This window comes from Salmo salar, chromosome ssa12 (assembly GCF_905237065.1).
Source record: "Salmo salar chromosome ssa12, Ssal_v3.1, whole genome shotgun sequence".
NCBI classification, from domain to species: Eukaryota; Metazoa; Chordata; class Actinopteri; order Salmoniformes; family Salmonidae; genus Salmo; species Salmo salar.
This window is the reverse complement of record NC_059453.1, coordinates 51,268,942-51,294,712: the sequence shown is the minus strand read 5'-3', so window position 1 is coordinate 51,294,712 and position 25,771 is coordinate 51,268,942. Positions and strand designations below refer to the sequence as shown.

The 25,771-nt window shown below is 44.0% G+C and overlaps 1 protein-coding gene across 3 annotated transcripts; it reads right to left on the bottom strand.

The window, feature by feature from the left end:
- Nucleotides 1-2,726: 2,726 nt before the first annotated feature.
- On the bottom strand, nucleotides 2,727-25,321 carry LOC106565193 (RNA polymerase II elongation factor ELL2). 3 transcript variants are annotated; one of them, XM_014132046.2, is made up of 13 exons: nucleotides 25,100-25,319; nucleotides 20,926-20,973; nucleotides 19,781-19,902; nucleotides 19,414-19,577; nucleotides 16,534-16,793; nucleotides 14,681-14,805; nucleotides 14,470-14,542; nucleotides 13,454-14,234; nucleotides 8,402-8,468; nucleotides 8,025-8,196; nucleotides 7,384-7,428; nucleotides 5,482-5,627; nucleotides 2,727-5,368 (listed from the first exon to the last, which is right to left on the bottom strand). In XM_014132046.2, the coding sequence occupies exons 1-12, from the start codon at nucleotides 25,271-25,273 to the stop codon at nucleotides 5,511-5,513; spliced, it is 2,148 nt and encodes a 715-aa protein (XP_013987521.2). In that variant the 5' UTR covers nucleotides 25,274-25,319; the 3' UTR covers nucleotides 2,727-5,368; nucleotides 5,482-5,510. The 3 variants fall into 3 exon arrangements, with proteins under 3 accessions (XP_013987521.2, XP_013987522.2, XP_013987519.2); XM_014132047.2 differs by having other exon boundaries at nucleotides 2,727-5,627; nucleotides 13,454-14,231; nucleotides 25,100-25,321; XM_014132044.2 differs by having other exon boundaries at nucleotides 2,727-5,627; nucleotides 25,100-25,318.
- Nucleotides 25,322-25,771: the final 450 nt, after the last annotated feature.

Sequence of the window (25,771 nt, the reverse complement as noted above, 5' to 3'; positions counted from 1 at the left end):
TCTACATTGTAGAATAATAGTGAAAACATAAACTATGAAATAACACATGGAATCATGTAGTAAGCAAAAAAAGTGTCAAACAAATTAAAATATATTTGAGATTCTTCAAGGTAGCCACCCTTTGCCTAGATGACAGCTTTGCATACACTTGGCATTCTCTCAACCAGCTTCATGAGGTAGTCACATGGAATACATTTCAATTAACAGTTGTGCCTTGTAAAAAGTTAATTTGTGGAATTTATTTCCTTCTTGATGCGTTTGAGCCAATCCGTTGTGTTGTGACAAGGTAGGGGTGGTATACAGAAGATAGCCCTATTTGGTGAAAGACCAAGTCCATGTTATGGCAAGAACAGCTCAAATAAGCAAAGAGAAATGACAGTCCATCATTACTTTAAGACATGAAGGTCAGTCAATATGGAAAATGTCAAGAACTTTGTGCAGTCGCAACAACCATCTAGCGCTTTGATGAAACTGGCTTTCATTGGGACCGCCACAGGAAAGAAAGACCCAGAGTTACCTCTGTGGCAGAGGATAAGTTCATTAGAGTTAACTACACCACAGATTGCATCCCAAAGAAATGCTTCACAGAGATCAAGTAAGGCCCGATTCACGGCCTTCAATCAGGCCTTCATGGTCAAATTGCTGCAAAGAAACCACTACTAAAGGACACCAATAAGAAGAAGAGACTTGCTTGGGCCAAGAAACACAAGCAATGGACATTAGACTGGTGGAAATCTGTCCTTTCGTATCTCCAAATTTGAGATCTTTGGTTACAACCGCAGTGTCTTTGTGAGACACTGAGTAGGTGAACGGATGACCTCTGCATGTGTTGTTCCCACCGCGAAGCATGGAGGAGGAAGTGTGATGGTGTGGGGTTGCTTTGCTGGTGACACTGTGATTTATTTAGAATTCAAGGCACACTTAACCAGCATGGCTACCACAGCATTCTGCAGCAATACGCCATCCCATCTGGTTTGCGCTTAGTGGGACAATTATTTGTTTTTTAACAGGACAATGACCCAACACACCTCCAGGCCGTGTAAGGGCTATTTGCCCAAGAAGGAGAGTGATGGAGTGCTGCATCAGATGACCTGGCCTCCATAATCACCCGACCTAAACCCAATTAAGATGGTTTGGGATGAGTTGGACCGCAGAGTGAAGGAGAAGCAGCCAACAAGGGCTCAGCATATGTGAGAACTCCTTCAAGACTGTTGGAAAAGCATTCCTCATGAAGAATGCCAAGAGTGTGCAAAGCTGCCAAGGCAAAGGGTGGCTACTTTGAAGAATCTAAAATATATATATTTTGATTTGTTCATCCCTTTTTTGGTTACTACATGATTCCATAGTTTTGATGTCTACAATGTAGAACATGGTAAACATAAAAACCCTTAAATGAATAGGTGTCCAAACTTTTAACTGGTACTGTATATACACACACAGACGCACAAAATATGGGGGATTGGAAATTATGCAGATAATTACATTGATGGAAGCTACAATCTGCAATATTAAAGCGGTTCTACCCCCATTTTTTATAAAATATTTAGTCTCAAAAGAACACAGCTTGGGTCATGGACACAAATCAGGTCATCCAAAAGAAAACCAAACCCAAGAAGGAAAATTCCTCTGCAGAGTAGCTGCCATCGATTATGGAGCCACACTGATGCCAGATCCTATCAGATAACAGGACAACACTACTTGCTCTTCCCCAGATGGTCTTTAAATGCGGTATTCCCTAATCACATTTGCAGAGATCTCAGATACTGTTGCATTGATGACATCCTGACAAATATGGGGCATCTCAGGTCATGGAGGACTGAATGCCGTAACCTTGGATTCAAACCAAATACTACTTTGAGCAACCAACTTAAGAAATATCCTTCATTTTCATTGCAAAGCAGCAACACGAGTAGACATTGAGCAATCATCAGGACTGTGATTAGTTGATTCAGGTGTTAAGAGCAGGGCTGCTGCCACTGTAAGCGATTGCGGTTTGCACAAGACTTTGTTTGGGGAGCGAACAGAAGTCTTCAGATCTCAGGCAAGGTTACGCGTCACGAGTGTGGCGAACCAAACTACCTTTACTACACTTCTTCGACCACCTCTCCGAGGAGCATCTTTCCAGTTGGAGCATCTTTCCAAAAATGGAGCATCTTTCCAGTTTGCAACAGTCTTATCGGCTAAGAGACCATACTGACAGTCATTCAACAGCATGATTTTCACACCAATCATGAGACAAATCTGAAGTCTTGTTAGCCGTAATGATCTATCAACATCAAAGCGTCCAACCCACCTTAACAATGGGTTGCATTTATATGGCACTTTTAACCTCAAGGCACTTTACATTATGCTGGGGGTACATGACACTAATGTGTATCCATGTGTAACATTGTAGGTTCCGTCCCTCTCTTCGCCCCAACCTGGGCTCGAACCACACAACAACTGACACCCCACGAAGCATCGTTGCGCCACAAAAGCCGCGGCCCTTGCAATGCAAGGGGAAACCCTACTTCAAGTCTCAGAGCGAGTGACGTCACTGATTGAAACGCTATTAGCGCGCACCACCGCTAACTAACCAGCCATTTCACATCGGTTACACATGTCAAAACAAACTTATTGAACATAACATGGGACCTGTTGGAGGACAGTAGTCATTTTGCGTGGGAAAGAAATGGATGGCATGTAAAAAAAACGAAGAAAAAAAAAAAAAAAAACACTCCACAACATTCAATGTAGAACCAAGTTGGCTTTTATTGTACTGATTTAATGCATTTTCAGGTGGGCAGGTTTACCACTCCTTCACAATCCATACAGTTTTGAAATGGTGTTTAACACTCGTTTGCCCTTTATCTCATTAAAACTTGACCCCTCCTCCCCCAACATAACAAAAACAACTCCTTTGCTTTAGCGCTCCCAGCCCTCCTTCCTTCCAGCAGTTCTGGCGAGTCACTTAACAGGGCAGGCCGCTAAGACCCCGCTAAATGTCCTCTGACCCATCTCCTGGCTGACGCTCCGTTAGCTGGGCATTAGCCTGCGGGGACGCGGCGAGGACAGCCTCTCCCTGAGCCGCAGTATGAGAACAATTAGCGATTAGCAGAGTGGCTTACTGCTTCAGAGGGGCTGGAAGGGAGTGGGGCTTAGCAGCAATACAGCTATGTTACAGAGCTGTCTTTAAAATGGAGGAAGGAGGGGGGGCAGTGAGACGGACTAGACCTTGGGAGTTGTGTGCAGCCTAGCGTACATTTTGGCTATTGGGTCAACCTTGGGTGACTCACAAATTCTGGGAAACGACTGCAATACAGTTATGGGAAAAGGGGAAAAATAAAATAAAACTGAGCCCATCACAAGTTACTTGAGTGAGGCTCCGACCAAGTACCCACTCTCCTGGGAATGGACCTTGTACTTCAGTACTCCTCTTGGGACTCATGAGTCACAATTATTCAGGATCTGCAAATAAGTATTTTTCATGTCTACAAATCCCTCTTAACCATGTTGAGCTCATGGTCCTTATAGAGTTTGACTATTAAATTGAAATACAGCAACACTGAAATATAGTTGGCTTTTGTGACTGGAGAGAGCCAAGCTCCTGTTTTAAAAAGTGACACTACCTCTGGAAAGAGTCGGTCTGCTGCAGAGACTGGCCCATTCAAAAGAAGCCCCAATCATTTCACGACAGTTGATATGAGCTCTATCACAGACTTACGTTACACCATACTGCAGCAAGTTCGCATCTTCAGTTTCTTACAATTATATATAATTATATATTTTTTTTTATACCCCCAACCCCCCAGAAACCGGAAAAAAGTTCAAATGAAGAATAAGTATTAGAATATCCCCGCCCCCCTCAAAAAAGAAAAGAAAAAGAAGCAATTTTCCAGGGAATACATTTCATATCCTGACTCTGGTATCAGTGTGACAACTAGTAGGTAGATGCCCCACTGGAATACCAGAACAGTACATTTTTGGGCAAACATTCTAACACAGGTTTGTAAACATAATGTTTCCCTTGAGCTCAAAGGAGCTTGTTAATTAACGATATGAAATAAAGACTCAAAAGTTGATTTTCATTTTCATAACCCATCCGTCAAACTAAATCAGCATGAGTTTAATTCAAAAACAGAAATGCTAAATCGTAGTTCTTCCATAGTTCTGCTGCACTGCCAAAACTGGAATCGAGAAGAAAATAATACATTTGTCATCGTAATACAGATTTGTCTTCTGGTGGATGCAGTCGTTTTTTTCCCCTCGTCAAACAGAACACAGCCCGTTTTCCTTTAAATAAGCTGGCGAGGCAATGCTGTAGTCCTTCTAGAGATTTGCTACTCCAGAACAGCCTCCCAATTAAGAACATGTAACTTTAGCCAGGTTGATCCTGAGGGCTCTGGCTCTTCAAACAAAGACTAAAGAAGCTTTTTTTTCCCTTCCCCCATTTGTGTTTTTGCCCCAACTTGTTAATCCCCCCCCCCATTTTACATTGGCACCCACCCATACACAGGTCACACAAACCACCCTGACCTTTGTAGCCCCTCTTGAAACCCCCTCACCTCTCAAAAAGGTACCACTTAACCTCAGACATACTCTTTACTGTCCCCCCCCGACACACACACAGGTCTGTGTGACCTGTAGCCAGGTGGTTGTAGTTCCCCCGTGTTGCCTTGGGGACCCTAGAAGTCTCAGCGACTCGACATTGCAGTGTAAACTAAACACGTTAAGGCACCCTTTTGCACTGAGGGCAGAAACACTGGTGGTGCTCAGGGTAGCACGCCCCTGCAGTCAGGGGACGATACTTCTCATTTACCCATCCCACCCCCATTATAAGCCATTTATAACCCATGCACACACACATTGGTGTTACATCTCAATTGCTCAAGTGGATTCCTTTCCTTGAGCCCTCTACTTTTCAATGAAGATGAGCCACTTTGGACCACTGGGATGCAGCATGGGATCTCGTCTCACGTGCAAAATGGCTTCAGAAAGTCAAACACATAAGGCCCACGTTTTTTTTGCATTGCTTTTGGAAAATATAAACTTTTTAAACAATAAATCATCTGCGGACCGCTCCTCCATCATAACAGTCCAAAATAAATAGATCTCCCTCTTTATTTACTTAAATACAAGTGTAAGTATAATATTTTCTCTGCTTTCAAAAATAAGTTTAATTTTTGTTGTTCATTTTTAGGGATAAGTCCTTCAAAAAGGTAAGAAGCGTTAAGTATTTTTGCCCTACCACCCCCTCACACGTAGCTCCCTTCCTCTAGACCAGTGTTGTAGCAATGGAGAGGAGCTTCAGGAGAAACCAATACGAGAAAAGGCAGGGGGGGGGCAGTGAATAAGAATTTGAAGATGGTGTACTGTAGCCTCCTGCAGCCTGTGGAATCAAAAAGGTAGAAAGAAAGGGTAAAGGAAGGTGGTGGTGGCAGAGGGGTCTGAATAAATAAAAGCCAGTTGGACTCCCCTTGCTCTGCCCACCCCTTAAACCACCTCAACACTGTGGTCTTGAAGCTGGTGCTCTAGCGCCAGGACTGGGCCCTGCGCTGGTCAAAGTCAGCGATGAGGCGCTTGATGTGGGCCAGCTTGTTGTGCAGGTACTCGCAGCGCTGCTTCTCCACCTGGTAGTTTGGGCTGTGCTGCAGGGTGACAGAAAGAAATTAGACTCCATAATATATTACATGAGAAAGCCATTTATAAAGTTTTGTTTTGTTTTATTTACTTTTATTTGACTGTTCAAAGTTCCAACGCTGTGTTTGGTTGATAACGCAGTGCCTTGAAGTGTACAGAATGCTTGCTTTTGTTAGCGGCCGCCCTGCGCTGACTCAGCCAAGCAAATCAACCTAGGTAATGTTAAAACGCTCCCACTAATATTAACCTTTGGTTCACCCATTTCTGTGACACTAACAAGCTAGAGTCATTAGTGGTTTGCTAGCAATTAGCACTGGTCACATAAGCTAACTAATGCACAGTGAGTAAGCCAGCTAGCTAGCCAACCCTTTGGCTATACACACACGTTTCAAGTCTTCCTTCCACAACTGGTTATGACTCATGGAGCACAAGTACACAGCCAGACTTCAACTCCACTCCATCTGGTGCTATATAGCTAGCGATTAGTGTCAAATAAAAATCTTGGTCCCATGTTTCATGAGCTGAAATAAAATATCACAAATGTTCCATATGCGACTTTGTTTACATCCCTGTTAGTGAGCATTTCTCCTTTGCAAAGATAATCCATCCACCTGACAGGTGTGGTATATCAAGAAGCTGATTAAACACCATGATCATTACAGAGGTGCACCTTGTGCTGGGAACAATAAAAAGGCCACTAAAATGTGCAGTTGTCACAACACCACAGATGTCTCAAGTTGAAGGAGCTGTTGCCAGAGAATTGAATGTTCATTTCTCTACCATAAGCCACCTCCAACATCATTTTAGAGAATTTGGTAGTAGGTCCAACTGGCCTCACAACATGTAACCACGCAAGCCCAGGACCTCAACATCCAGCTTCTTCACCTGCAGGATCGTCTGAGACCAGCCACCTGGACAGTTGATGAAATTGGGGGTTTGCACAACCAAAAACTTTCTGCACAAACTGTCAGAAACTGTCTCAGGGAAGCTCATCAGCATACTTGTCGTCCTCAACAGGGTCTTGACATGACTGCAGTTCAGCGTAGTAACTGACTTCAGTGGGCAAATGCTCACTTTTGATGGCCACTGGCATGCTGGAGAAGTGTGCTCTTCACGGATGAATCCCGGTTTCCACTGTACCGGGCAGATGGCGTTGTGTGGGCAAGCAGTTTGCTGATGTCAACATTGTGAACAGAGTGCCCCATGGTGGCGGTGAGGTTATGGTATGGGCGGGCATAAGCTATGGACAACGAACACAATTGCATTTTATCAATGGCAATTGGAATGCACAGAGATACCGTCACAAGATCCTGAGGCCCATTGTCGTGCCATTCATCCACCGCCATCAACTGATGTTTCAGCATGATAATGCACGGCCCCATGACGCAAGGATCTGTACACAAAGCTGAAAATGTCCCAGTTCTTCCATGGCCTGTATACTCAGACATGTCACCCATTGGGCATGTTTGGGATGCTCTGGATTGACGTGTACAACAGCGTGTTCCAGTTAACATCCAGCAACTTCGCACAGCCATTGAAGAGTGAGACAACATTACTTTTATTTATTTTTTTATTCAAAAAAGATATCTGATCAACAGATGCATTTCTGTATTCCCAGTCATGTGAAGCCCACAGATCAGGTCCTAATGAATTTATTTCAATTGACCGATTTCCTTATGAATTGTCAATAAGTAAAATCTTAGAAATTGTTGCATGTTGCGTTTATATTTTTGTAAAGTGCATACTGCATTTTGTTTTACTTACTTGTCTCATTTTATTGTACTCCTGCAACACTTCTTCATGTACTTCCTGAAAAAGTACAAACAATGCTTTCATTTACATGAGCAAAATGTGTTGACATTTTCCCCATAATGTATTTTTTTTAATCATCTGACCTGGTACTCTGGTGTAGTTTGTTATATTTAGACCTGGTACTAATGGTGCGTTCACGTGCTGTCAGAGTTAACGAAATTTCGACTGGGACGTTTCACTTTAACGACCCTCCAAGTAGTAATTACTAGTGGGAAACTCAAAGAAAATATTGCTACCCAAGTTGATGTTTCACCACTGACCTTCCACCTTTTCAACAAAACGATGTAGCTAGTTTGACCATATTGTCAATGAAGCTAGCTAACTTTATTATTAGCAACGTTAGCCATCTTATCTAGCTATCTAAAATCGAATTGGTAGAACAATCGTATTCCGTCTTCAAAAGCACTTGAACATAATCATGTCGGGTACGTTTTGCATTTCCGACGAGCACATGAATGCAGCATTACTCGGTGGTGAAGTTTGGTAGAATCTGGCCTGGTACTCTTTGGTGTAGTTTATTATAATTTGATCTGGTGGTGAAGTTTGTAATATTTTATCCTTGTATTCTGTGGTGTAGCTTGTTATAATCTGACCTGGTACTCTTTGGTGCCGGGAGGCAGCCTCCTGGACTCGGTGTCTAGATGGTGGAAGCGGCGGGTGATGTTCTCCACACGGGTATGCAGGACGCGGTACTCCTCATACTCGGCGTTGAATTCGTCCTTGTAGGTCTGCCTCTGGTCCATAGACACCACTGCCGTGTACTTACTGTAGGGGGACAGCAGCACAGGTCAGCGACATGGAGACATTCACACACAGGGTCCTTCAAGTGTATTTGAGAGGGGTAAAAAAAAGGAGATACCAACCCCCAAAAGGCTGATGATTGGTAGTAGTGATGCTCTTTTGTGGAAGCCTTATGTCCCACATATGAACAAAGAGTATTAAGTAAGTAAAGAAAGGGGGTAGTACTCACTTTATGTAATCTGGAATCACAGTGGTGGAGGATAGGTCTGACGAGTGGACTGGCCTCTCTTTAGTGTCTGGGGAACAGCGAAGACACGTCAGATGATTATTCTCCATAACCAACTGACATCCGAACAGCTCTCTTCACTAGTGGTAGCCTTAAAATTATGAGCCATTCAAAAGTACTGGTCTTTAAACAGTTGTTAGAGGCAGAACAAAGAGTCAAATGGACTGATTTCTGACTGCTGCTCAGGGCAGGCCATTCTTTGACCACCTTAATATCATATACTAAATATAATAAATACTACCTACTAAATATCAAACCCCCAATAAATGCTAACCGCCCTCGTTATTGGTAAGGTTAATGTCTTGGGGGTATGATCTTTGTGCCTCCAACTTTCTCACTCATTCACGATTCATTCAGGATTATCCGTAATCATGGTTACATCCACATTAATGTAGAAGTGTTCAGAAACATATTCTATTAATTTACAATTAAAGTGACAAAATGACAAAATATTATTTACCATGATTTTCATATTGGGCACAACATAATCTGAAACAACCAAAACAAACTGAAAATACATCCAACAAGTATGTAGAGTCACAAGCTTGATGTAATCATTGCGTGCTAGGAATATGGGACCAAATACTAAACTTTTGACTACGGTAATTTGCATACACACACACACACACAAACGAGTGTACAAAACATTAAGAACATTTTCCTAATATTGAATGGCACACACACTATCCATGTCTAAATTGTCTCAAGGCTTAAAAATCCTTCTTTAACTTGTCTCTTCACCGTATCTACACTGATTGAAGTGGATTTAACAAGTGAGATCAATAAGGGATCATAGCTTGACCAGGTGAAAGCTATGTAATGGAAAGAGTCCTTAATGTTTTGCAAACTCAGTGTAAGTGAATTTGTCCAAATACTTTGGTTCCCTAAATTGGGGGGGGCCTTATGTACAAAAAGTGCTGTAGTATCTCAATATGTATGACAATACCCACAAATTAAAGATGACAGTCTGCACAGAGACTAAACAAAACAAAACAATCTGTCACTGTCCAAATACTGACCTCACTGTACTTTGACCTCAACTGATCCAAGATGGCGTAGCAGTCAGACGTCTTTGTCCTTCATCTCGTGTCCCATGTATACATCTTTTTATATATTTTTTTTCACATATCTTTTTTTATATTTTTCTAAACCTCAACTTCAAAATATTCTCCTGCAACCCGCCTCACCCAATGTGGTGTGGATCTGTTTTTTCTAAAGTATTTCTATTCACCTCGGAACCGGAATACCCCAACAGAAGCTAGCCAGCTCACTAGCTACTAGCTAGTAGTCAGCTAACCACTGCTAGCGGTCATCAGCTAACCTTTAGCTCAGAAAGCTCTCGCCAGTTTGTACAACGCGACTCAAACCAGAGCATACCGGACATATTTTCTCTCCATATCCCCGGATTCCTACCGCAAGCTCTGGACCTTTTCACCTGGATCATCGCAGCTAGCTAGCTGCTATCCGAGTGAATACTCCTGGCTAATCATCTGTCCCAAAGCAAGCACCAATTAGCCTGGAGCTAGCTGAAGAGCCCATTCCCCTGGCTAGCTGAAGAGGCCCATCAGCCACTCCTGGGCTACAATACCCGGACCCCTTCTACTGCCGGTACGGGGCACGGAACCTCACCGATCCTTCACGACTGGACTACGACGTAATCTGCTTGACGGGGTATTCAACTGGCCCCTACATCGCGACGACAACTGAATGCCCATCTGCTAGCCGCGGCCCGCTAGCTGTCTAGAGCATATTGGACTGTTAGCTGAATAGATCCATCGGCCAACTTCTCGGGCCACTACACCTATTTTGCCAAATTGGACTTGGACCCCTCTGCAACTCGGGAACGCTACTAATCGCTCACGACTGGTCTATCGACGTCACCGCACGCGGAGGCTAAAACAGACTTTCCTCCGTCGAGACATCCCTCTAAGGCCCTTCTGCTAGCTTACTAGCCCCAGCCCAACCACTCACTCACTGGACCCCTATGATCACCCAGCTACGCATGCCTCTCCCTAATATCAATATGCCTTGTCCATTACTGTCCTGGTTAGTGATCGTCTTATTTCACTGTAGAGCCTCTAGCCCTGCTCAATAGGCCTTAACCAACCATTTAGTTCCACCTCCCACATATGCGGTGACATCACCTGGTTTAAACGTCTCTAGAGACAATATCTCTCTCATCATTACTCAACGCCTAGGTTTACCTCCAATGTACTCACATCCTACCATACCTTCGTCTGTACATTATGCCTTGAATCTATTCTATCGCGCCCAGAAACCTGCTTTTACTCTCTGTTCCGAACGTACTAGACGACCAGTTGTGATAGCCTTTAGCCGTACCCTTTATCCTACTCCTCCTCTGATGATGTAGAGGTTAATCCAGGCCCTTCAGTGCCTAGCTCCACTCCTACTCCCCAGGTGCTCTCAATTGTTGACTTCTGTAACCGTAAAAGCCTTGGTTTCATGCATGTTAACATTAGAAGCCTCCTACCTAAATTTGTTTTATTCACTGCTTTAGCACACTCTGCCAACCCGGATGTCCTAGCCGTGTCTGAATCCTGGCTTAGGAAGAACACCAAAAACCCTGAAATTTCCATCCAACTATAACATTTTGCGACAAGATAGAACTGCCAAAGGGGGCGGTGTTGCAATCTACTGCAGAGTTCTGTCATACTATCCAGGTCTGTCCCCAAACAATTAGAGCTTCTACTTTTAAAAATCGACCTTTCCAGAAATAAGTCTCTCACCGTTGCCGCTTGCTATAGACCACCCTCTGCACCCAGCTGTGCCCTGGACACCATATGTGAAATGATTGCCACCCATCCATCTTCAGAGCTTGTGCTGCTAGGTGACCTAAACAGGGACATTCTTAACACCCCGGACATCCTACAATCTAAGCTCGATGCCCTCAATCTCACACTAATTATCAATGAACCTACCAGGTACAACCCCAAATCCATAAACATGGGCACCCTCATAGATATCATCCCAACCAACTTGCCCTCCAAATACACCTCTGCTGTCTTCAACCAAGATCTCAGCGATCACTGCCTCATTGCCTGCATCCGAAAATGGGTCAGCAGTCAAATGCTCCCTAAAACACTTCAGCGAGCAGGCCTTTCTAATCGACCTGGCCCAGGTATCCTGGAAGGATATTGACCTCATCCCGTCAGTAGAGGATGCCTGGTTATTCTTTAAAAGTGCCTTCCTCACCAACTTAAATAAGCATGCCCCATCCCAAAAAATTTAGAACCAGGAACAGATATATCCCTTGGTTCTCTCCAGACCCGACTGCCCTTGACCAGCACAAAAACATCCTGTTGCGTTCTGCATTAGCATCGAATAGCCCCCGTGATATGCAACTTTTCAGGGAAGTTAGGAACCAATATACACAGGCAGTTAGGAAAGCTAAGGCTAGCTTTTTCAAGCAGAAATTTGCATCCTGTAGCACAAGCTCAAGAGTTCTGGGACACTAAAGTCCATGGAGAATAAGAACACCTCCTCCCAGCTGCCCACGGCACTGAGGATAGGAAACTCTGTCACCACCGATAAATCCAATATAATTGAGAATTTCAATAAGCATTTTTCTACGGCTTTCCACCTGGCTACCCCTACCCCGATCAACAGCCCTCCACCTCCCACAGCAACTCGCCCAAGCCTCCCCCATTTCTCCTTCACCCAAATCCAGATAGCTGATGTTCTGAAAGAGCTGAAAAATCTGGACCCCTACAAATCAGCTGGGCTAAACAATCTGGACCCACTCCTTCTAAAATGAACTGCCGAAATTGTTGCAACCCCTATTACTAGCCTGTTCAACCTCTTTCATATCGTCTGAGATCCCCAAAGATTAGAAAGCTGCCGCGGTCAACCCCCTCTTCAAATGGGGAGACACTCTAGACCAAACTGCTACAGACCTATATCTATCCTACCCTGCCTTTCTAAGGTCTTCGAAAGCCAAGTTAACAGATTACCGACCATTTCGAATCCCACCGTACCTTCTCCGCTATGCAATCTGGTTTCAGAGCTGGTCATGGATGCACCTCAGCCACGCTCAAGGTCCTAAACGATATCATAACCGCCATCGATAAGAGACATTACTGTGCAGCTGTATTCATCGACCTGGCCAAGGCTTTCGACTGTCAATCACCTCATTCTTATCAGCAGACTCAACAGCCTTGGTTTCTCAAATGATTGCCTTGCCTGGTTCACCAACTACTTCTCTGATAGAGTTCAGTGTGTCAAATCGGAGGGCCTGTTGTCCGGACCTCTAGCAGTCTATGGGGGTGGCACAGGGTTCAATCAATGTCGTCGCTCTTGCTGCTGGTGATTCTCTGATCCACCTCTATGCAGATGACGCCATTCTGTATACCTCTGGCCCTTCTTTGACACTTAACTAACCTCCAGACGAGCTTCAATGCCATACAACTCTTCTTCCGTGGCCTCCAACTGCTCTTAAATGCAAGTAAAACTAAATGCATGCTCTTCAACCGATTGCTGCCTGCACCTGCATCACTACTCTGGACGCTTCTGACTTAGAATTCGTGGACAACTACAAATACCTAGGTGTCTGGTTACTGTAAACTCTCCTTCCAGACTCACATTAAGCATCTCCAATCCAAAATTAAATCTAGAATCAGCTTCCTATTTCACAACAAAGCATCCTTCACTCATGCTGCCAAACATACCCTCGTAAAACTGACCATCATACCGATCCTCGAGTTCGGCAATGTCATTTACAAAATAGCCTCCAACACTCTACTCAGCAAATTGGATGCAGTCTATCACAGTGTCATCCGTTTTGTCACTGAAGCCCCATATACTATCCACCACTGCGACATGTACGCAGTGTTTTTTTTCTTCCCCTCCAGAGGTTTGAAAGCAACCACTACGTCACTTGAAAATGAGACCTTTGGAAATCAGGCCATGCATGCTAATAAGCAAGCACACTTTTCCCTTTTAACCATGAAGCCAAACCAAGACATTAAGGGAGACTACCTTCGTCCGGGCAGACTGGGCTCTTGGTGGGGATGACTGGCGTTCGTCTCTCCTCCGCCTTGGTGCGGTGTCTCTTCCTGGGCCTCTGAGTGTCCACAACCGGCACCCCTCGGGGGCTGACACCAGGGCCATCGCCTTTACTGCTTCGCACATCCTTGCGCCTCTCCTTCTCGCGGTCCTTCTCTTTGTGCTTCTTTGACTTTTTCTTGGACTTCTTGCTACTGCTTGGCGAGGGAGGGGGGATAATGGTGGAGGATGAAGAAGAGATGGTGAGGACTGGGTTGCTTTGGGGACTGGAGCTGGCTGGTGGCGGCATGCAGGGGCCATAACGGTCAGCGGTCCTGCTCGGGGGGCTGGAGGTGGCTATCGGTGAGGGGGGTTCCAGGCAGGTGGAGCTCTGGTCCAGGGGCAGGTCCTGGGTGCCACGGCCCTCGGGCGTGCTGGGCGAGTTGGAGTTGGAGCCCGGGCCAGACTGATGCGATGGGGGAGGGCGTTGAGAAACCTGGAGCTGGGAGGGAGGGGGAAGGTGGTGGTGGTTGAGGGGCGGGCCAGCAGTGGTGGTGGTGCTGGCTGGGAGAGACGAGCGCTTTGTGTTGGTGGTGGCAGCGGCGCTGTGGTGGCTGTCGTCCTCCTTCGGGGGGGCGCGGCGCTCTCTAGAGGACGAGGTGGGGATGGGGGTTGGGGCGACAGGGGGCCCTTGGCTGGTGACATGGGAGATGCGGGGCTTCTTCGGCATCAGAGGGTCGGTGAAGTGAACCGGCAACTCGGGCTGGCACTTCTGCTAAAAGACCATAACCAAATCATCAAACAAGGATTTCTACGGTGAATGAGTGATAAAGGACCAATGTTTCCTTTTGATCTTAGCAAACAATTCATTGCATAGGTTTAAGATAAAAATGTATCTTTACAGGAGAGACCTGGTCATTTGGTTTGGCTCGTCTGTTCGCTATGCATTGGTTTGTGCGAGTAATACTGAAAGTGTTTGTGTCCAGCAGGGTGTACTGTTGAGGGGTTACCTGTGGGGAAGCCGGGAGGCCGTCTTTAAGAGGACTGCTGGAGGAAAGTGTCTCAGTGGGTAGGCCCAGTTTCCTGAGAGAAAGAGGAGACGAGAGGGTCAACTGACCGTAAGCCGCCGCTACACGGGGTCCCGTTCGCAATAAAATGGAGGGGCCTGTTCAGGAGGGTGCAACGTCGCAAAAACATTCAGACAAATGCGTTGTGACCTACCGAACCAAGATCCCGTTGACCTGAACGCGGTCATCCTCGGAGTAGCCCGGCCAGTCCCTCTGCACATCGCGGTACACAAAATCCTTCAGAGTGTAAGAGTTATCTTTGGGGTTCAGGTTGGCCACCTGCGGACAAACACAGACACGCGAACAAGATCAACAGCGTCTAATTTTGTAGTTGTTCCTTATTTTTTTTTTAAGTGCTGCTCAATCATTTGGGAGCATTAAAAGCAACAAATACAACCGCTGGTAATATTTTTGTCTCTTTACTTGAGTCAAACAAATCCTAAGGGTTAAAGACTTTTCTGTTGGTGCCTGCCCTACTTGCGTCAACCTGGGTGTAAAGTCATTGCATTTAATTAGCATTTCATCCATCCGCAAACCCAGTGTCTCTGTATTCTCCATCACAACATTATGCAAATCCCTAAGCGAGTCTGTGTGTTGTGTTTTATGTACCCGAAGCATGGGGGTAGTCAGACAAATCATTTGCTTTAGGCAAATAAACCAGTTTGAGTATGTTATCTATAAATGTGTGCGTGCTTGGTTCACGCCGTGTGTGTGTACGACTAATGGCTTTAATGTATAGCTGCTTCATTCTTGCTGTGTGCTATGTTCAGTAGTGGTGAATGAAGGTCTTTGTACTACAGGGAACAGGTCCTCTGTGATTTGCATTCTGTGGTCTAATGCCTCAGAAGGGTGAAGATTCCTAGGGGCAAACTGGGACATGAGTCTTCTCATACAGTTACCCAGTTACTCATACTTTAAAATATCTATTTACTTAAGTATCACTTTAAATATCCATGTTTTATTTATTCAAGCTCTAGCCATCTTATCTATGTGTTCTAGTGCTGAGCGATTAACAGACATCGGTTTTTAAAACTAATTGACCGACATCGGTTCAACGATTACAATGTCATTGTTAGGTTTATTTCTGTGAGCTCAATGTGCACATTTTCTCTAGAAATAAGATCAAGCCCGAGCAGTGCGATGTAGTAGGGAGTTGTAGTTTCCAAAAGGCCAATAGTGAACATATTCACCATGTTTTCTGTGCTAAACTAACTACAATTACCATAATCCATTGTGCGCGTACTTGTCCAGTGTGTTTCTTTTACATCTGCCAAGTTAAAAAAGAACGCGTGATCAATATGAACTCGACAACAGTTGCTTCGCAAGGCATCTCTACCTGAAAATACATGATCTACTGCAAGTGATTGATAGCTGGTATTCAGCAGTCATAAAAGCATCCCTTATTTACGTTGAAGAACTTCTCAAATAATGATTTTGCCGGACAGCGTAGGCAGCAGCTCTATAGAAATGACTTGGAATGAAATAGTAATCAAATAATAATGTATGTAATAATCAAAACAACTTATTCAAGTGAAGTGATTAATAAGTGATGACGTAAACGGGCAGTCACTACCATTATTTTATTCTGTGTGTTCAACCCACATATTGCATGTAAAAATAAAATAAAACCGTGATTATAAAAAAAAAGATTATGAGCGGTAATGTGTTCCCCTACCAGTTTCAGGGAAGGCTCTGTAGTTTTGTTGGCCCCTTCTCCCCCTCCCCCGGTTTCATCAAAAACTAACTATGAAACACTATCCTCCACCCTCTCGGTTACTTGTTGCAGGGCACTAGCCTTACTTGTTGCAGGGCACTAGCCTTACTTGTTGCAGGGCACTAGCCTTACTTGTTGCAGGGCACTAGCCTTACTTGTTGCAGGGCACTAGCCTTACTTGTTGCAGGGCACTAGCCTTACATGTTGCAGGGCACTAGCCTTACTTGTTGCAGGGCACTAGCCTTACTTGTTGCAGGGCACTAGCCTTACTTGTTGCAGGGCACTAGCCTTACTTGTTGCAGGGTGCTCCCCAGAGAGCTGCGGTCCTTCTGGCTGACCCCGTCCCGTTGCAACCTGGCCAGTAGCTCCAGCTTCTTGTAAGAGCGCAGAGCCAGCAGGTGGACGAGGCGGTCGCGGTAGGGCCGCTGGGACACCGGGTTGTTGGCAAGGCACTTGCGGATGGTGTTGGCTGGGTTGATGGGGGTGGAGCGTTTGCGCTCCGCGACTGGTTCAGAGCCTGACGGCGCTGGCTTGCGGATCTGGACTCTCTTACCTGATGTTAGAGAGGGGTGAGGAAGGCATAGACGAGAAATGTATTTATTTGATCCGTTTACGGTTTCTTTTATGCTTAAAAATGGACCAATTAAAATGTTTTCTTGCTAATACCTCAGAATTGAGTTTTACAGCAGAAATGACTAACTAGCAGCTAAGTCGCTTGTTGTCAATCCCACAATGACATTTTTTTATCAACATGACAACATAATGTTATAGGGTTATTGGATACTGACTGAAAGATAAGGACAAAAGCCAGCAGACACTTGGAACCCTAGAGGGTCAAAGTCATTAGGCAACCATTTTGTGTTCGGAAATGTATGTGGCTTGAATTTGAACTAACCGTGCACTACTAGTACGAGTTGTGTCATACAAGCCTGATTTGAAGAGACCGAGTTCCCAATGTAAATGTCATTAAGAGCCTACAGAGAATCTGGCCCCCAGCTCATTAGTCCTCTGCTTAGTCAGGATGCCTTGACATCTCTTCATACTGTTCTCAGTGATCATGAAAATCTAAAGCTCTTTAAGAGATTAAGGTTAGAGAGAGAAACTTGTACCCTCGTCTGCCCCCTAGTCCCTTCATCTGGGAAAATGCTGATAGACATGCGAGAGATCTCTAAGCACACAAACCACACACATTTTTGCTGTCTCAGCCTGGTGAGACTGAGGCAGGTATGATGCTTGCATCAGCTGCGAATGAGTTTTTCCTGCAAGCTTTTGGCCAGCCTAGTGAGTCTATACAGTGGGAGATAAAGGACTGCAAGACAACACAGCAAGTATGTTGGTTTGCTACCAGAATTACATGGTTTCTGCCATAATACGCATGTGTTTAGTGTACTAAACTCTGAATGACATCAAGTAAATAAGCTCTTATTTATGACAAACACTGTATAGGGTCCCAGACCAATATACCTAACTGACATAGCCTAAACAAGATAAATGCAGGTTACGGCTCATTCTTGCTAATGTTAATAGGGTGCTTCTATTGAGCCAGCTGTTACATGCCAGAACTCCACCCCTTTCCTCTGCTTCCCTCTCAGTTTCCATCTGGGCCATTGTATGCAAATGTATTCCCAAGGGAAAGAGGGTTTAACTGACTAAAGTTTCTGAGTGGGTGGGACTTCAAGTTCAGAGCCACGACTAGTAAAGCAGATTTCAGGGATTCCTGCAGTCAACTATAGTTCCAGAGTGGCGTTAGAGGTAGAAGAATAAACCTCCCACCAAAAATAACAATGTGCTTACTGTTGAGAAAACATGCAACCCCAATAAATTTTGTTACAGACAATACCAATTTATATGGAGATAACTGGAACTTTATTTCTACTGGTAAGCCCTGAAAACCTTTTTTTGGGGGGGGGGGGGTAGAGGTGTTTCTGTAGCACACATGTGATTGCAGTTTGCTAAACAAATCCCCGCTGGATTGATGCAAATAATCATGATATCATTCTGCCTGATAGAGCGACTACATTGTAGGCAAAGTTTAATTGACGGTTTTTGAGAAAGCATTTCCATCTACCGGAAAATGGTTGTCATTAGCATAATCGCTAACGGCTACACAAAGTGTTATACAACTGCTCACACACACACACACACACACACACACACACACACACACACACACACACAGAGGGGAATGTCCACACTGTTGCCTCTTGAGAAAGATGAAGGAAAACACAAATCACTTATGCATTTTATCTTATAATCTTCGGAAAATTAATACAAATTTGAATAAGTTCAATATATTTAGGCGTTCAATAAAAAAATATTGTTGAATTCCGTTTTTTTCTGGATTCCGTCCTCATCGCGGATTTTAGAGCCCCACTACACAATCGTTACCATACGCTGTTGTGAAAACAAGACAGATTTATACTAGAATATATCACATAAAAAACGTCTATGGGGAACACATCTTTCAGAGTTCTATAACAAGTAGCAAAAAGGGCCATTTAGGTGACACCAAACCTCTGTTGCAGTTCGGGCTAGAAAAGAAACGATTTGCCAGTGAAGCTCAGTATATGTTTCTCTGCTGTGGGAGAACTGAGTCCCAGGTCAGCGGAGGCAGATTTGGCATGACCAGTTAAATCAACACTGAGCTGTTACATTGCACACTCTCAATCTCCATCGTATCTCCACCGGCCAGACGGGACGGGAGATTGTGACAGAGCGAGGGGCCAAATTAGATTAGCTTTTACTTTTCCACTTGCCCAACCTCAATCTAGTTGCAGTGTACTAGAAAAGGCAAGACAATTGGTTTACAGGTGTGTGTGGGTGTATGTGTTGGGAGAGAGTGGGGCTGTAGGCCAGGGTCGTTAAATAAGCACCATTTAGAGTGCAACTTTAACCCAGATTTGGCTGTGTTGGCAGACCGTGTCAATATTCATAAATAGCCTCCTTCCCTCACCTTGTCTAACCACTAATAGACTGAACCCAAAGGGCTTAGTCAGGTACAAACGATGGAAAAGTGGGCTTTAAGTTCCTTTACTTTTGACCAAGCTAGTTCTTAAGAGAATCAGTGGTTCAAAAAAAGAGAGGTGGTTAGGAAAACAAAGCCATTTTGGAGTAGTAGGACCCGGCCTGTGAGAATACTACTGTTGGGGGGTAGATTAGTGCATGAAACTTGCCTCTGAACTGGCCCACAGGCTTGAGGACCTTGGTCCCCCGTTTGCGACTGTCCTCCTCGGCCTGCGCCATGCGCTCCCGGGTCACCTGGTAGGAGTCGTTGGTGGCACACACCGTGACTTTGTCCTGAACCGTCCCCAAGGACACCAGGTGGGGGGTCCCTGAGCTGGAAAGGATGGGGGGGGATTTCAGTACAGGGTTTCTCACCTTGGACCCAATTCAATTAAACCAATTCCTCATTAACAAGGCTCAATGACATGGTCAAATTCTGACACCAGAGTGACATGCATTCCAGTTAACAACAATTTACGTTGGGTCTTCAGTAGCGAGCACTGGCGCATGCTCGGTTTAGTTCCAGAGGGTGCTTACCTGGACTCATATTGTTGGATGCACTCAAAGCTTCCCTGAGGGTTGTCCTTGCCCACGTTGGACAGATAGAAGTCAAAGTTCTGAGAGCCATCCAGAGAGTCAGTCCTTGGGATCTTAATACGCTGTGAGGATAACATCAAAAATACACTTAAAGAAAATGAATTAAAGAAAAAAAACATATTTAACCACAGAAAACCAGGAAGGCCTCTCTTTGCCCTCAAGCTGTACGCATGAGTGAGGAATTGAATGGAGGTACTCAATCATTCTGAATGGGATGTGAAATGGGGATTCATTTTGCTCTACTGCTATAGCTTCGGGTTGGGAAGAGATTTCGCTCATATTTGAATGTGAGAGTCAGTCATGCCAAATAGCAAACCATCTGTAAAAACACTTCAAGTGGGCCTCATTTCTCATGGTCTCGTAACATTATCCCTTTACAGTGATATGTGTGTGTATTGCCTCTGTCAATATAGACTGATCTGAGCTATGGGATCTCAGATTAATGAATGTGAGCTTGCATGACAGGCAGATCTTTGAGGTCTAAGTTGCTGGGAGTGTGTGTGTTGACGGTCTGCAGCTGTGCCCAGAGCACAGGTACCAGACTAGGGTTGCTACATTCTGGGAAATTTCAATAAATTCCCTGGTTTTCCTGAAATCCTGGTTGGAGGTTTCCGGATTTCCTGCTTTCTCCCTCCTGCTGCTGGGAATCCACAAAAACTAGATATTGGGAAAACCAGGGAATTTATGGAAATGTTGTAACCTTAGTCTGGTGCCTGTGCTCAGCTGCAAACTGTTAGAGCAGTATTTATAGATCTTGGGACATTGGAGAGTTAAACTCTTCATAGCGCACAGCCAGGGTAGTCAGGGGTTAACTGGATGCTTTCAGAGGTGTAGCAAGAGTCAGGCAACAAGCCACCAAATACACCTCGTAGCTGAACAAATGCCCATTTCACTGAAACCAAGACAATCATTGGGTCTTCAACAACATTAGACATAAGAAAATTCTGGCCAGTCTATACCACCAGCACTCAAATGTTAACTTATTCAACCTTTCATGGTTGCTTTACAAAACTCAGTCTACCAGCCACAGGGTTGACCCGTAGTACTGTAGTCAAAATGAAGATTTTAGGTGTGAACATACTTACCCCTTGGAGTCCCTTGAATTGTATTGTTGGCCGCGAGGACGGTACATTCTGAAAAAGAGAGGACAGGGATTGGACATTTTCAATGTAAGTGTCGACTGCGCGATTGACATTTGACTGATTACGATGGAAAATCTCTGTTACAACTGGAGTGTCACTGAGCTGTGGTTGAGAAAAACACCCAAAGCCTTTTCTAATTTAGTGGCAAAAGTAGGCTATTCTGTCAACCAGTCACGGCGCATATGCTACTGGTGTGCTAGCTAGCACGTTTATAGTTTCATACATTTGTGACGAGTAAAAGTAGGAATTAAGAGCAGGAATTAGCAACCCTCTCATGTTGAAAGCCGTGTAGGCCTAAATCATAGGCATCTCAAACAAAGTGGTCAGGAATATCAGCTTTTCCTCAGAATTAGCAAATGCAATTTACGTCAGATTATGATATAGCAAATCACATGTAGTCCAATTACATCAGCAGGTTGCATATAATGGTAGCACCACGAGTAAACATCGGCACTGCAGAATAGGTTCTTCACTGGCTGTTTTGAAACTTCAGGAACTTCCCAGGAACTTCCCCTTAACAGTGTACACCGAAAATGATTAGGGTAAGTAAACTTGCACAGGGATAGACCATACTAACATTTCCCAAAGTTTGTTTCCTGGGCAGGGCTTTACAGGCCACAAACCATTTTCTGAGCTCACAACATCAATTCTAAAACAACAAAATCCCATTAACACACAGCCTAAGCCACACAAAAGTCAAGAGTTAGCCTACATTTGTGGCTCTTCAGCATAAATATCTTTAGAGTAGGCTAAGGCCTAGTCTCAAATACACAAGGTTTTATTTCTGGGTGTCCGAGAATACTCGTTGCCATACTCCCATCATTCAGCCATTTCCTAACAAACGTGTATCACCATTTTATTTTGACATGTGCCCTCAAAACAATAGGTAAGTGATAGTTTACATACAAAAAAAGTGCAGTTCACTTCACACACCAAACTAACTAGCTACAGTCCATTAGCCCATGATGAGTAAAGTTCTGTGAAGTAAACAGTGTTCTCTTGCATTTGGGCTGAATGCTGAATTCGGCACAGTTTCCTCTACAGAAGTTTGTAGAACCAGCCACAGCATTTCACCCATCCCCCAACACACACTCACAGACCATCCAGTCCACACATACACACTCCTGATCACATTTCACGCCACCACACAGCGCCAGGGCTAGGCAGCTTTCCCACTCCAGTAGATATAGTTCAGCCCCCACACAAATCAGAGAGAGAGAGAAAAACAAAAAGCAGGCAGTTTTGGCTGCTCAGTCAGCAAGAGATGGTAGGCTGGTCATTGCAGCATACAGGCCTACTGTCATACTTCCAATAAGGTTGTTGGGTCATCAGAATATAGGCCTAGGCTAACTACTAGGACTTGGAGTAGATTTTAGTATAGAGGTTTCATTATCCCCCTACGGCAATATAATTAATTTGCGGCAAGTAGGTCTAGTCAGAAACCATTTAGATATAAAAACAGGCAATACAATACAAAACACTTGTGTGATGTCTGCTAGGCCTATCATGTATTTGTGTGTTCTGTACCAGTCAGATACAGTGACGCGATCCTGTTCATTTTCTAACTTTGATTGGCTTGTCAGCTTGTTCTAAGCGCCTATTCACCAAGGCGGTGTTCCTTCCCATAGCACCACCTGACACCCTTTCCACCCCAGACTTGAATTAGCCTACTCCAGAGGGGTATACTAACTACGAAACAAGCTAGATCGACTCAGTGTTTTCTAAAGCTAGCCAGCTTCAGTTAGCTTCCCATTCCAGCTCAGGCTTCATCTATACTACGACAGTGTACATTTTTTATCCGCCTGCTGCTATCTCTAGCAGGCTTGGAACTGCGCCAGTTTCTCAATTTCAAATGAAATCATTTTGATCTGGATTTTTTTATTTACTAGGCCCTGAACATATGCTACACCAAGTCTGACTAGCTTGTTGCTGGAATTATGTAACTGTTGTTGACAGTCCATTGAACTTCCCAGGGCTCCTGGCCTCAGTTGATCACAGGCACCTGAGGCCCGTTTACTGCATCTCTGAAGCGCATCCAGATAATACAGGTTGTACGGCCATCGGATTAACATGTTAGTTTATTTGGTCCCTACAGGTTGGTTCCCTAACAGCATCTGTAAGGGCCCAGACATGATAGGCCTCTGCTACAGCAATTTTTATCAGCACAAAATCTGCAATTCTCTTGTAGTGTGAGACGTGCAACGACATTTTGAGAAGGGTGATCAGTAATTGCCAATGAGAGATTGCCAGAAAAGAAGCCAATGAGATGTTGTATCACACATAGAAATCCTATTAAATTACTATTATTCCTAATTCTATGGTATCGCATCACCCTGAATGTGTCTGGAATCTGGTTTTCACCAAAACCAAATCGTTAAAGCTCTGAAGTTCACAAGCAATGGGATTCAATTAAAAATGTAGGCTATTGGCTAGATATTTCAACTCTGTATGGCAAGTGTGAATGCCTGACTGAAAACGTCTGCTTTGAGCCACAGCTTGTTCTATCAAATCACATACTTGTTTTCACGAGACAACTTGGTCTTTAGGATTCTCTATACCACGCTAAGAATCGTAGTGTGGGTGACCCACGTACTATGCCACATCGTTTAGTGTGCGCACCAACCACTATGCTGGTAGAACTAAAAAGGAAAGAGTCAGTGACTGTTAGTGTCATGGCTAGATGGGATCTAGCTTTTGTCAAATTAAACGTAGATTTTACTTTTCGTAGCAGGTTATGAGAATTTACGCAGCATGTTAGAATAATTAACGCGAAAGGTTAGGCGAACGAGGTTAAGGTTAGCTAAAACGCACAGAAAAATAACATTTGACGCTAATTTGACAAAAGCTGGATCCCATTTAGAGGCTCAGCGATGTTGGGCTTTTGAAAGTCGTGCAGGGTACAGTACTGTAGCTTTAAGAGAGAACACCAGATTAGAAGTAAACTGCGAGAAAATACCAGAAATCGTAATCGAGTGAATAGTATTTTGAGGAAAAGAGCAAATAATCCGATCAATATTAAATGGGCCTAGATGTAACGTTGTCATAAATCGCAGTCAACCGACAACATATCCTAGGCTACTTGACTGTGTATTTACAAAGATTAGCAAAATTGGTCGTAAAGTTACTCGCCTGGGAAGATAGCTAGAGAATATAACATTCACATTTAAATCAAGAGTTTAGTCATGAACATAACGCGCCGTAACAAATGGACGAACTTTCAGTGTGGAATGCAAGAGCAACTGGATAGGTCTATGGCCAAAACGTAAAGTTATGTTATATGGTGTAGCCTATTGCCATTCCAAGTTTTTTTGGGGGTATAAAACCAACATTTTGATGCGGATAAAGGAAGTGACAATGCCAAAGGAGTGAATTTTAAAATGTGTGAATAAAGGTGATTTTGGGGGTAGATTAATGTAAGTGGTAATATACACATGTAAGAAAATATCGACCGTGGTGGCGTGAATATGTAAGTTATATTTTTTGAAATATTGAAAACTGATTTGACCTCCCTATAATGGTATGGTAGCAGCCGGTAACAGTGGCTAAGTAAACACACACGGTTGACAACTGTATCTGACTACTTTCAACATTAGCCAATTTATTTTGTAATTTGAGTAATGTCACTTTAGCTACCTCTGTTAGTAGCTAGCCATTTGCCAGTTAACGTTATTCGAGAATATATTTGTTTCTCAGCTAGATTGGCTGTCTAACGTTTGACTACTGTCAGAAATTCAGTTTACGTCTGCCAACTTCTTTATAGGTAGGACGTTTGTCACACATAGCCCCCAGATAACTAACGTTAGCTAGCTAAACTTGTAATGTTAAACTCTTTAACGTATCCAAACGCCCAAATACTGACTGCAGTGCCAATCCTCCTGAACATACGGTAAATTATCGTTAGCGAAAGATGTCACGCGAAATTGCCATCCAAATATTCATCTATTTCACCAAAGTCTCATACTTGAAGTGCTCGCTTGAGTAGAATAAAATTGACTTGGCCGGGGATAATGTAGCTCTAGACAGCTAACATTAGCTCAAACTGGCTGTGCGTGGCAGTTTGTTCACCAGTTTTGATAGCGTCGTATAACGTACGCTATAAGACATTCATTCAACTTACCTTATAGGTTTGGTGGCTCTCTATTGCTCTGAAAGCTGTCTCTGTCAATTTTACGTGCAATACGGTGACTCGATCTGCATTCCGTCGGCCACAATTCAGTCCATACCTCCCATCCTCGGAGAGCGCCGCCATCTTTACCAGCCCTCCACCATCGTCCCTCTGACGTCCGAGCATATAGCAGCTCTACCTCGCTCAAATTCAAGGGAGGGACTTCCACAAAGGCTTGTTCTAGATTTTTTCGTCTGATTGGGTTGACTTTTTATTGTTGCTCCCTCACAGACTTCTCTCCCTCAGTATATGAACGCTAGTACAGTTCGTAATTGTAGAACTATTTGAAAGGTGATCGATCGAATCAGATGTGTTCGTTCTGTCCACTATTATGTCATATAACTATGTATACTTAGAATTTTGATCAATCATGTCATTATGCTTAACAACAGAACAACCTTCACTGCTATCAGTAGAAATGTATGTGTGCTGACATGGTACAACGAACAACGTTTTATTGCTGACATTTCTTTACTCGATAAAGTCATACTGACGGATTACTTTGACATCTATTATTTTTGTTTGCTTTTCACTGACAATTCAGATGATCTCACAATTAATATATCTTGAAAGGTTTTGTAAAATACTAGCTATATTAGACCTGATGAGTTCTTCATCATAAAG

What these genes read in the sequence shown, in the direction of transcription:
- LOC106565193 (XM_014132046.2), bottom strand. Translation starts at nt 25,273, where the DNA reads ATGCTCGGACGTCAGAGGGACGATGGTGGAGGGCTGGTAAAGATGGCG. An exon ending in TGGGGAGCACCCTGCAACAA is followed by an intron (nt 14,806 to 16,533) that starts GTAAGGCTAGTG and finishes GTTTGTCCGCAG; the next exon opens with GTGGCCAACCTGAACCCCAA. An exon ending in GCCTCCCGGCTTCCCCACAG is followed by an intron (nt 14,235 to 14,469) that starts GTAACCCCTCAA and finishes ATGGTCTTTTAG; the next exon opens with CAGAAGTGCCAGCCCGAGTT.